The following is a 13,214-nucleotide window of genomic DNA, read 5'->3' as shown; positions in this document are numbered from 1 at the left end:
TATGAAGACTAATTTTCAATAATTATTATATAATTTAATCAAAATTTTAATCATATAAATAATTAAAATCATAAGTTTTCTCTTTTTTGGACAAATTAAGGTTTGAAATTTAGAGCCTGTTCACATTTACTGAATTGAGGTGAACTGAACTAAACTAATTCGAACTGAACTGAACTCATTGGAGTTGAGCTGAACTAAATTGAATTGAATTGAATACAGCTGTAATGAATTTTATGAGATAAGGAAATTGGAAGCCAAACTGAACTGAAATTAACCTGAAGTGAACAAGCCCTTGATTCCAATAATTAAAGTCAAATCTAATAGCATCAATGCTAAAATTGAGTAGTGGAGGCTTTAAACTTCAAATTGAATCGAAATTGATTTTCAAGGTTTCTACCTAATTTATTTGTTTCGTGCTATAGATTTTTGTATAAAGGGGTGAATGATCATTATTCGGATCAAATTTAATTTCAATCCAAATTAAATGATTAATTCAATTTGGATTATAAACAAATCAGATAAAATTATACCGTCAAATTCAAGCACTCCCATCATATTTCACTCTACAACCATACGTTTGAGCATTCAACAGTAACAAAGAAAAGTAAGCTACAAAGAATCAGAGAGAAGCGAGTTTCCAAATGTATGTGCTCAGCTTAAATAACTCCTGTGAACAAATGAAAGAAAGGAAGGGATACAAGCAGATTCATCTTTTCATTATCGACAGTCAAAAGAATTGTGAAGTTCATGTACAAAACAAATATGCAGAACTGTCGGACAACTAGTACAATCCAGACATCCAACGCGTTCCATTTTACTAAACAAAAATGAACTTGACCTAAGATTTCCTGTTGCTCTGTAGCATTCTGGCATATGATTAAAGAACTTCATCCTAGCAGTTTGTAAGCATAAGACTAAGTGAACTAGAACCTATTATGTTAGTATACTAAAATTAAATGTCCAAATCAATCCTACTTTTACTGTGCTAACAAGACTATACAAAGAAAACATGATTCTCCCGCGCATTGATCTTGAGGTGAAATCAGCACCTCTCATCCAGGTACTCCCAACATATCGAAGCATATATGAAAGACAAAATGATATGCTTAAATTATAATTTATGAGAAGAATTTCCTGTAGAGCTACTTCATACGGAAGTCATGCCTGAAAACAGTCAAGTTCTGGGTAAACTTGTCCCTGTTTTTTGAATCTAAACTTCGGGATACATCTGCCATTAATTTGTCAAAACAAAGCACAAGGCGCTGCTGTTGTTCCACTGGCTGCAAGTATCAAGAGGTTAAATCAGTTAAGTGAATTTAACATGCTTTGTATAAGAAGTTGGGTATTAAATAATGACCCATATTCAAAAGTCGCCTTATAATGCAAGTGATGTAAATCTAGTAATAGACCAGAAACTATGCATTTAAAAAAAAAAAAAAAAAACCTTCATGCATTGAAAAGAAGATTAAAGTGTTCATGGGAGCAAAGTTTAGGAAAACTAAAGCAACTATGACATATATAAATACCCTGTGACATACCAACAGATTAACTAACAACAAAAAATTTAGAGACATAAACTAAGACTGTTTCTTGTAAGCTGAGTGCAACATAAGTCTCTTGCTTGGTTTTTATATTCTCAAGTAATTGAAACAGAAAATAAGGATTGCAGAAAGAAGATATCGAAAATATACCTGTGAGGCTAGTATTTGAGTTTTCAAATCCGTAAATATCTGCAAAGTCAATTAGGATAACAGGTTAGTTAAATAACCATTTGTTCCCCTTCCTGGTGAGGAAGGAGATAGATGATCTACTTCATGTCTATGTTGGATCTTTTTCCTACATTAAACCCCGTCCTGGGTTAAAATCGAACTTCATTTGACAAGAGAAATAATGTGAGTGGCAGGAAAAGGAGCATCCAAGAAAAAAGAAAAAAATATAAAACCAGGATAATAGTGCAACAAGCATTATACAAAGTATAAGACAAACTAGCTACGATTTACTAAAGACCAGGTGACTAGACTTTTTCTTGAAATAAGTCAAATAACTTTTAATTTTTACAACTATTTATTTTAAGTTTGCCTAACCTAGATGTTGATAATAAAGTTCCAGCCTAGTCAAATAACAAGTCAACTAAAAAAGGAAGGGGCAGTGCGGAGAGAGGAATACTAGTTTTCAAAGATGAGCATCCAATTTCTAAAACCTCCATCTTTATGCTGATCTGATATATCAAATTACAGTAGGACACACTTCTGTAGAATATTTCCTTGAGCATTTAACCTTGAAATCCCTACCTTCATTCAACAATGCTCCAAAATATACTTAACAACAACAATAGCTGCTTGCTTCACAACTCTGAAGAAGCAATACATAAACATAAACTCAAATGCTTAATAATACGAATGGCTGTGTCTAACAATATGATGGCTGTGTGTCTAATAATACGAATGGCTGTTTGTCTCACAACTTTGAAGGTCCAATACATAAGCATATGCAGGGATGAGCATAATGTGGTGCGATATGAGGATAGTATTATTATCAACTCTCTCTATTTAGCATATATACTTGGTTCTCAACTTCTCCCACCACCTCGACACCTAGTTCTATTGAGTAGCCTTCCATTGAATTTCTATTAATATTGACAATAAAGTACTGACATGGCTTTTTGACATACGTCATATTTCGCTAAGTAATCTCCTATAGCCTATTCTTTTTTGTTCGCCCTTCTCTTGTATATTCCCATCTAATTTATATTCTTTCATTTTTTTTTTTTTTCAAGTTCAAATGTTACATCCTTAGAAGGGAAAGAACATCGATGGATTAAAAATAAGGAAGGATCAATCCATAAATTATTTTTTATTAGCTAATAATAATTTTTTTTTTTTTTTTTTAACAAAGAAAACTGTAATAGCACATTGTATGTCACACAAATCCACTAAATTACAAAAGGATGGAAGGGGAGAGAGAGAGAGAGTACGGCCTAGATGCAAGCTAAGATAGCTAAGCAATCACTTCATGGTGAAGGGAAGAGGTACGAATAGACTACACTCAAGAGGTTGCCTTAAAAGCAAAAGATCCTTTAAAGAAACAACGGATATCCTCCAAAAAGGGAGTTCAGATAGACTGTAAAATAAAGCATCTCACTTAATAGATTGGAGAGCACTCCTAGCTAGACCTCAATTACACATGCTAAATTTAATGTGAGTGTATAATACATTAATGAATTAAGTGATACAATGACACTCATGACGGCATCTCCTAGGAAGTCAAGAGTTGGAACAAAAACTAGATAAGCTCCAGTACAAAAGCATATACATATTGACATTCATTACGGTCTCTCCTATAAAGTCAAAGCGGTGGAACAAAAAATATATAAGATCCTATATATCTATATATATATATATATATATATATATATATATATATATATATATATATATATATATATATATATATATATATATATATTCCCATGTCAATTGCATATATACATGTAAGTGATGTAACCCCATGTCAATATGAGCCCACTAGTAGATATTGTCCTTTTTGGACCTAAGCCCACGAGGATTTGATTTGGTGCACGACAAATATCCAACCCAAAACTCCTCTAACAGGTTAAGGTATCAACTCCCATATAAGGAAGATTTTGTTCTCCTCACCTTCCGATATATAAATAATAGCACATTGTAATGCTACTTATGTCGAGTATGATTATGGAGCAATTACCCACATGTGAGTTCGGCACAGGGGATGACAATTCAATCCGAGTTTGATTCGAATCCGACCCGATCGGAAGAAAAAAGTCATATACAAATCCGTTTAAAAATAGTCCGAATCCGAATCTGACTAAATAGATTCGAATCCGAATGGGAGGCGGATCGGACTTGGACCTTCCACAAAGTCCAACTCCGAAACTGAATGTGATGTAAGAAATGAAATTTATTAGAGATAAACTAGCAAATATTAGTATATCTTAAAAACAGAGCAGAATGTATCGAATGTCTGAATAAACAAACCGGATTTGGTGGCAAAAAAATACGAGTCGGATCGAACTCAGACTCGAACTCGGATTCAGCGGATTCAAATTCGGATTCGGATCCAAGTCCATGATTTGTTTATTAAGTGGATTGGATTCGAATTTAGCCACATCCGACCTAAATCTGATCCGTTACCGTTGCCATTCCTAGTTGAGCATAGGCTAGGCTAACACAAGGGCTAGTTAGGCACGAAACAAAATGGACTGACAACATAACAAGGGCCACATAACAATGGGTCATGCCTGTACATCATTCAAAATATTCAAGTCTGATTTTGAACAAATTGAATAGGAAAGAACTTTTAAGATAATATATAACCTTTAAATCATATAAAAAATCACAATGCTCTAAAAAGAGTGTGAAAGCCTTACAAAAAAAAATCCAAATCTTAGAAAACGTTGAATGCATGGCATCAATATTTTATTAAACTTTACATGAATAATTTATTTGAAAATCAGAATTTTGCAAAAGAAAGTCAAATTTTCTCCAATTAATTTTTAATAATTAATAATTGCAACATTAGGGAAGACACAAATGTTTTGGAGAATTATAGGGTACAGACCATAGGGGGAATTTTATTATATAAAGTATAGATAGTGGGGATATAGTTAATTGTAAATAGGATAGAGAAAAAAAAAAAAAAAAGTGTAAGTGGGGTTACTAGAAGAGACAATAATAAAATATTTATGGGTCCTTATCAAATAAATAAGTGTTACAATTATTATAAAATGGATGAAAAAGGAAAGTACTGCAATTATTACGAAATGCAGGGAGTGTTTAAATGGACTATAATTAAATTTTATCCAAATAACATTCACCAGAAATTCAGTTATTTTTGGCATTGATGCTGCTGGAATTTGACCTCACCATTTAAAACCAGAATTTGTCTTAAAATATTAGTAAATAAATTTTTTGATTTAAATTAGAATTTAAATAATTGAACATAAATTAAATTAAATTAAAGTAATTTTCATAATGCTTGATATACTACTAAAATTAACTAGACCAATTCAAGATGAGGTTCCATGGTGTATGCTGTTCGCAGATGATATCGTTTTGGTGGATGAGACTAAGGATGGGGTTAATGTCAAGTTGGAGCAATGGAGGCAAAGGTTGGAATCTAGAGGGTTTAAGCTAAGTCGGAGTAAGACTGAATATTTGGTATGTCGTTTTGGCACTCAGAGGGGGACAAGCAATGAAGTGGTGAGTTTGGATGGAAAGGATTTGACCATGAGTGAATGTTTTAAGTACCTAGGGTCGATCATCCAGAAGAATGGTGACATTGATCAAGACGTGACCCACAGGATTAAGTCGGGGTGGCTTAAATGGAGAGCGGCCACGGGAGTGTTATGCGACCGCAGCATTCCCTTAAAGTTGAAGGGAAAATTCTACAGGACTGCCATAAGACCAGTGTTGCTCTATGGTACAGAATGTTGGGCTTCTAAGAAAGAGCATATTAAAAAGATGGAGGTTACGGAAATGCGCATGTTAAGGTGGATGTGTGGAAACACTTTAAGAGATAGAATCAGAAATGAGGTTATTCGCAAGAAAGTAGGTGTGGCGGGCATTGTAGATAAATTAAGGGAAAATCGTCTGCGTTGGTTTGGACATGTAAGACGGAGACCCGAGGGTGCACCGGTGCGAAGAGTGGAAGAGTGGGACCATGGAGGGATTAAACGAGGAAGAGGGAGACCAAAGATGACTTGGTTGGAAGGAGTGAGGAAGGATATGAAGTGCATGGATTTACGTGAGGATGAAGTTTTGGATCGTAAGGGATGGAGGAGAAAGATTTATGTTGATGACTACACGGAATAATCAAATTTGGTTCATGTTAGCCGACCCCACTTTTGGGATTAAGGCTTTGATTGATTGATTGATTGATTGATTGATATACTACTAAAATAAAGATCGCTATCACGTTGGAGATTGTTTCCAAACACTAATTATACATGATTTATTTTTTATTATTAACCTCAATTATTATGACCAATTATTTTTAACAAGGAAATTAATTAGAATAAGTGGTGAGTGTATATAAAAATTTCACATATCAAATATGAATCCCTAAACCCAACTCGATTTTAATCAATTCAAACTACACATACATGTGTTATCTCTACAAACTTAGAGGATGTTATTTTTACTAGCAATTTTTAATTAGATTATAATTATAATGTTAATTTCATTTTCTTGGTTTTATATAATTCAATTAGGTAATGCTACCTAAGTACCCATGTCGAATATGATTATTTAGCAAGTACCCATGTAGCATGAGATAGGTTGACACAAGGGCTAGTTAGGCACGCCATGAAAATAATCCGATATGACGACATAGTGTGGGACATGGATCAAGCCTAGGTATCATTTAAGAGAATCAAGTCCGGTTTTAGCAAAAACAGTTAGAAAAGAAATTTTAAGACTAAATATAAGTTTAAATAAATATAAAGAATCACAATGCTCAAAATACATCATGAGATACATATTAAAAAAAAATTAAATTTTAAAAAATAATAATATATAACATTAATTTCTTACCACACTTTACATAGATTAATCTGAAAATAAAAATTTTGAAAAAGAAGGTTCAATTTTACTCGATTTTTTAATAATCCAAATTGAATTAGTTGTGTAATTTGGACTGAAATTTAATGGGATTTGAATAACATTCACTCCTAGCAAGATACAAATAAATTAGGTAAAAACATTGAAATTCAATCCCGATTCAATTAGATGTTTAAAGCCTCCAACACTCATTTTGAACATTTATGCTACTGAAATTTAACTTAATTTTTATAAACAAATTTCAAACGTAAATTTGTAGAAAATTATTGGAACTTTTTGTTGGATTAAAACTAAATTTTATTAAATGCTTAAAATTTAGTTTTAATTAAATAATTAAACCTAAATTATTACGTAAATAATTTAAACTCAGTTTTCATAATGCTTTATATCCTACTTAAATTAAACATTGCTATCACGTTGAAGGTTTATTTTTGAACATTAATTATACGTTCATGATTTCTTACTAATTAACCTCAATTATTATGATCAATTATTTTTAGAAAAGAAAAATAATTGAGATAAGTGATGAGTGTACAAAAAAGATTCACACAGTAAATGTCAACACATAATTCACTGAACCAAAATGACCCATTTTATTTCAATTCGAAAGGCCCATACATGTGTCACTTCTACAAACTTGCAAATGATAACATATAAGTAGTTTTAAGTTGAATTTTAATGTTAAAGTATAATTTCCTAATATTATATAATTCAATTGGCTAATCTTTTTATACACTCACCATTTGTCTTAATTATTTTTCTTTCTAAAAACAATTTATCATATTAATTGAAGATAATAAGAAAGAAATCACGTACATATAATCAATACTTAAAATAACCTCAAACATGATAGTGATCACTCATCAGTATTTTAGGTAGTATATCAAACATTCTGAAAACTACTTTTACACTTCTATGAAGGAATGAATGTTATGAGGTTCAAATTTAATTCCATCCAATTTAAATAATTAATTCAATTTGTATTATAAATTAATCAAATAAAATTAGCCTATTTTAGCAAAATTTTACTTTTCAAAAAAAAAAAGGGTATATGGATAATATTTTTTATACTTATATGGATAATTAATCCATGTAAAGTACTGTAAAACATTGATGTTATTCTTTAAACGTTTATTAAGATTTTTTTTTTTTTTTTTTTTTTTTTTTTTTTTTTTTTTTTTTTTTTTTTGCAAAGATATTTATCTCACAATGTTTTTTTTAGCATTGTGATTTTTTGTATGATTCAAAACTTATATGTAATCTTAAGAACCTGCTTATTTTGAATGATGTCGTGCCACAACCCATGTCCCATTGTAAATTTGTAATGCTACCTATATCAAGTATGATTATGCTACCCATGTCGTGATATGAGGATACCATAAGTACCAACTATTAAGACTAGTCAAACATGCAGTATATAAAATAATACCTCTTTCGATATGTTGACATACCAAAAATAGGACATGTACGAAAGAAGATGCTAGTGAAGAGTTCCGCAAATTAGAACAATAAGAGTACAAGGCAAAAGACCTGACAAGTGACCTTTGCCACCTAGGGCTGTTCAGATTTAACTAATGAGACGAGACAACAAGAAACCTTAAAAAGGAACTTACCTTTGCAAATCTAATTAAATTTTCTACATGATATTAATGGCATTTATGTGTTATTGACTTTTCTGTTTCGTGTCCCAAACTTAATTAAATATAATTGGTTCTCAACTTCTCCCACTACCTAGACACCCCGTTTTATTTAGTAGCCTTTCGTAGAATTCCCATTAATGTTGACCATAAAGTATTGACATGGCTTTTTGACATATTTCATTTTTCGTTAAGTCACTACTGTAGCCTAGTTTTCTTTGCTTGCCCAACTCATATAAATTCCCTTCTAATTTCTTTTCTTTCTTTGAATTATTTATCTTTAGCTAATATTTCACTTTACATATATTGCTTTTTTACCTCTAATAAAACTGTTTGTAAAATCCATATTACCAAAGAAAACTACAATAGCACATTGCATGTCACACAAATTCACTAAATTACAAGGAGGAATTAAAGGTGAGAGAATATGGCCAACATACACGCTAAGATAGCTAAGCAATCACTTTGTGGTAAAGGAAGGGGTACGAGTAGACTACATTCAAGAGGTTGCCTTTGAATCAAAAGATAAATTAAAGAAAACAAAATCTATAAGTAAAGAAACAACTGACATCCTCCAAAAAGGGAGTTGAGATGGGTCAAAGACAGTAAAATAGAGCATCCCACTTAATAGGTTGGAGAGCACTCTTAACTAGACCTCTTTTAGACATGCTATGTTTAATGTAAGTGTTAATATATTGAAAGAATCAAACGATAAAATGAAAATTTTAAGGTTTTTTTTTTTTTTTTTTTTTTAATAATTTAAAATCATTGTTATTAAAGAAAAATGTTTTTAAAAAATCTTGGCCAATCAAAATATGACACGTGTCAGTTGCAACTTGTAAAACAGGTCACCGGTTTTTTGTTCCATTTATAACAGATAGGCATCAAAGGTGGTATTATTTTGAAATAAACGAAAGGTGGTTCCATGTTTGAAAGATGGATGAAAGGTAGTATTATTCTTGGCAAATTTTGCAAAAACAAAATAAAATTAATAAGCATCCTCACAAAATGCTAGGTTTACTAAAATGCAGGGAAGATATCAAATGTCTTGATTTCTGCACAATGGCATCATATTAAGTATCAATGCATCTTTGTTTTCAAAAAAAAAAAAAAGTATCAATGCATCTTTATTGAAAACTTGAAAAAAAAAAAAAAAAAACAGCATCACAAAGCTACTTTTAGGCTTTTAGCCAGATAGTACGTACTATCAACAGCATGAAATTGGTCTAATTCATACAGTGTTATCCCAGGCATGCATAGTTTTTTCCATAATGATACAAACACAGAGCTACTTATACTCTGTATTGGCCAAACAAAAGAAGCGTATAGAAAAGCATAAAAAGCTAGTACCTGCTCGCTTATCAAAATCAGACTCAGAATTGGCCTACTCAAGCTCCATTGATTGGGACAGTCCTCAAATAAAACAAGCTCAAATAAAGTCTTCAAAATCTGTCAGAAGCAAAAGTAGATTATTACCACAATAAGACATTAAAGCCATCCAAAATAAAATTATGTGCCCCTCGCAGCCATTCTCTCCAACTTTAATAGAACTGAATCAATAGTGTGCAAGACTAAAGCCATCCAAAATAAAACTATGTGCCCCTCCCAGCCATTCTCTCCAACTTTAATAGAACTGAATCAATAGTGTGCAAGACTGCACAAATCTTGCAACCTCATACAGATAGGTGTTAAAGTGTCATAATCGGCTATATGTATAGGGGGAAAAAAAAAACAAAAAAAAAAAAACTCTTCATGAAGATTTGAGGATATAAAATCTTACTTCTGGGAACAATGTGGGGCATTCTGCAATATGCCGTGCAAGACTGATTGCAGCTGGTGAAGAAGGTGCATCCCCCATAGTAATGTTGTTGAAATAAAAAGCTGCCAAATTATCAATTGCTGATGCACACTGAGAAGAGAGCATTGATAAAAGTCAAGCTAAAATATGATAGTATGTGAAGAAAACAGCAATCCTTTACATTCATTCACTCCGCTTCACAAGATTTTCTTTTGAGGATATAAAAGTTCTCACTGGATTAAAGAAACAGTGAGTGAAATAATCTAGAGCCACACGAACATGAACAAAAAAAAGCTGTATATAATTTTAAAAGACTTGACTACTGGGATGGCAGGGCAGCTGTAACGCACCTGTGTTGAGATGCCAGTATCTAAACCTTTAAGACCAGATTCAAGGGATCCCATAATGCGCATAAAAGTGCTTGTATCCAGATTCAGTACAAAAGCAATATGACTGCTAAACAAAACCTCCAGAAAGGCAAAATATGCCCTTGTTAACTGTCAACAAAGAGAAATAAAGTCCCATCAAAGTTTTTTATGTGTAAATACTAAACAATAAAGTCAATGCTTACTAGCATATTTAATGAGCACAGAATAAGAAAGTCCCTTCAAGATTCAACCATAGTAAAAGCAATATCATTTTCTAAATCTGAAATTATTGAAACAGCACTCAACTATGTCCAGTAATATAGACTCTCCCTAAGTTGCACGAAAACGGATACGTGGACAAAAACGGGTACGGGGACGGGATACGGCAAAATCAAAATTTCAAAAAACGGGTACGACTTGGATACAGTAATAAAAAATAAAAATAAAAATAAAAAAATAAATCAGCAAAATATAAATTCATGAAATGTGAAAAAATAAGAATTTAAATTCAAAATAATCCATACAACACAAATCATAGTACGGAGTACCATTTAAAATGGAAAAAGGTTAAAAAAAAAAAAAAAAAAAAAAAAAAAATAATTGACTTCTACACCACTAGCATCTACAATGACTTCAAATAAAAAATAAAACAAAAATCACATGCTACTGTTTGTAACATACTCCGTACTAACCAACAATTAATCACATTATTACATAAATAACCAACAAAAAAAAAAAGAAAAAGAAAAAACAAAACAGAAGTGCGAAGAAAGAGAAAAAAGAGAGCTAGATGCAGAACAAAGAGAGAAGAAAGAGGAACAGTAACAAGTCGAAGCCTCGCCGGTCGGCCGTTGTCAGAGTGGTCGCCAATGGTCTCCGGTCACCACAGAGGATTGAATCAAGTCGCAACTCTAAGGGAATCGCTGTTCGCAATTGTTAGGATTTTTGAGAATTGGGGGAAATCGAAAATTAGGTTAGTAATTCACTAATTTGGGTTTTTTTTTTTTTCTAAAAATATGGGCTGAAAATCTAAGGAAACGTCAGAAAATGAGCCAAGCCGTCCCCAATACTATCCGAGCAACAAGCTAGCCGTCCCCAAATTGGCTCCTTACTACTTTCGAAGGGGACGCCTTAGGGACGTTTCCAAGCCGTACCCGTCCCGAAACGTTTCCAGTACGGGAGATGGCTACCATCTGACGAATCCGTGCATCACAGGACTCTCCATTGTAAGAGAATAGAAAACTTATAAATAGAATAAGGCGTAATCTCATAACACTCAATAGTTTCATAAACTGAAATAGGAAACAATCTGGCCTGTACATCAGTTTGCATGACTTCAACTACAAATATCATTATGCAAATGTGTCACGTTCAAACTAATAGATTAATACTCCTAATTATTTTTAAAAAGAGAACATAAAGGAGCTGCACCTAAGAATCCAATTCTTATATCATGGAGCTGCACCAGACTGAACATCCTAGTCCCTTGCATATTATTGCATTACACTTACATGTTCTTTGTATGACACCTCTATCCTTTTCAATTTAATACAAGCACTATCTCTCATTACATCCACCTTTTCTGTGCAAAATAGTCCATAACTCCTATCATATTTACATTTTAAATAAAATACCAATTCACTAACTGCCATTATGTGTAAAAAATAATTTGGGAAAAGGACTGTAACATACTTAAGGGAGCATGGAATAAAATAAGGCTACTCCATTAAAATAAGGTCATTCTTTACAAGAATTTTCAAGTTTTCAGACATAAAGCTTAATAAGTATTTCCTGCTTTTTTTTTACTTGGAAAACTTCTATATTACACTATTCACATTCTTCACTTCAATTACATTCCGTGATTCATACTTAAGAAAAATATAGTCGTATGTGTAAGATCTATCTTAATGTGTACTCTACTAAAAATTTCATTTTTACTCCCTTCATTTCTATATGTTAGTCCCATATGGAATCAATCACGTAAAATAAGAAAAGAAGAATATTAGGAATCTAACATTAAAATACTATAACAGCTCATAATTAGTTTTGTCGTATTCAATTTTTCTGATGTTTAGGAAAGTATAAGCCATAAATCCATAATTGTGGGCCTTCGTGGCTGAGCATGTGACTTAGCCAAGATTTTATTTCCATATCATTAATCCACTACCATTACAAATAACCAATCAAATTTAACATTTCAAAAGCTTTAACTAATCAGATTTATTAAAAAATGATGAAAATTAAAATGCAACTTTTTTATTTTCCCAGTAATTTAGACTTTTTTTTTTTTGACAGGAACACCACGTTGATGTTTTTATATTTCGAAAATTAAACAAAAAAATTGAATCTTCAGAAAAAAATTCGAAACAAGAACAAAGAGATAATAAAGACAATATGAGCAAATATTACGAGCATTAAACATTGATCTCAATTCAATCTCAATTTGAGCAAATACACCCAGTACATCAGAACTCATGGCTGGCAAGCACCAAATGAATGGCAAATGCAGCTTAATCTCAATTCAATCTCATTCCTCATCGCATACCTCTACATTACAGAACAATCAAGACTAGGTTTACGCACAAAGACTATTAAAGTGGTAAAAAACACAATTTTGTTGATGAACTACCAAAAATTAATCAAATTCGTACCATATATATTGAGGGTGAGAAAAATAGCGAGGAGAGAGAAAGTGAGTGTTTAACAAAATTAACTGGGGGCTTTGTTAAATCTGGTGACACTGACCCAGAAAATCAAAACTTTAAGGAGTAAAGAAGGATTTGCCTTCAGATTGAAGAGAAAACTAGGGTTCTTC

At 32.1% G+C, this 13,214-nt stretch overlaps 1 protein-coding gene across 2 annotated transcripts in view; it reads right to left on the bottom strand.

The window, feature by feature from the left end:
• Positions 1–687: 687 nt before the first annotated feature.
• Positions 688–13,214, bottom strand: part of LOC145574673 (uncharacterized) — a 38,692-nt gene continuing 26,165 nt past the window's right edge. For both annotated transcript variants that reach the window (XM_081632514.1, XM_081632515.1), the window contains exons 25-29: positions 10,382–10,528; positions 10,014–10,142; positions 9,584–9,682; positions 1,692–1,730; positions 688–1,280 (exon numbers count right to left, since the gene is read on the bottom strand). In XM_081632514.1, coding sequence (XP_081488640.1) covers positions 1,143–1,280; positions 1,692–1,730; positions 9,584–9,682; positions 10,014–10,142; positions 10,382–10,528 — 552 coding nt within the window. In that variant the 3' untranslated portion in view covers positions 688–1,142. The remainder of the gene's footprint in view (positions 1,281–1,691; positions 1,731–9,583; positions 9,683–10,013; positions 10,143–10,381; positions 10,529–13,214) is intronic.

This window comes from Chenopodium album, chromosome 13 (genome assembly GCF_948465745.1).
Source record: "Chenopodium album chromosome 13, dcCheAlbu1.1, whole genome shotgun sequence".
Classification (NCBI taxonomy): Eukaryota; Viridiplantae; Streptophyta; class Magnoliopsida; order Caryophyllales; family Amaranthaceae; genus Chenopodium; species Chenopodium album.
The sequence above is the reverse complement of the archived record's forward strand: the minus strand, read 5'-3'. Positions and strand labels throughout refer to the sequence as shown.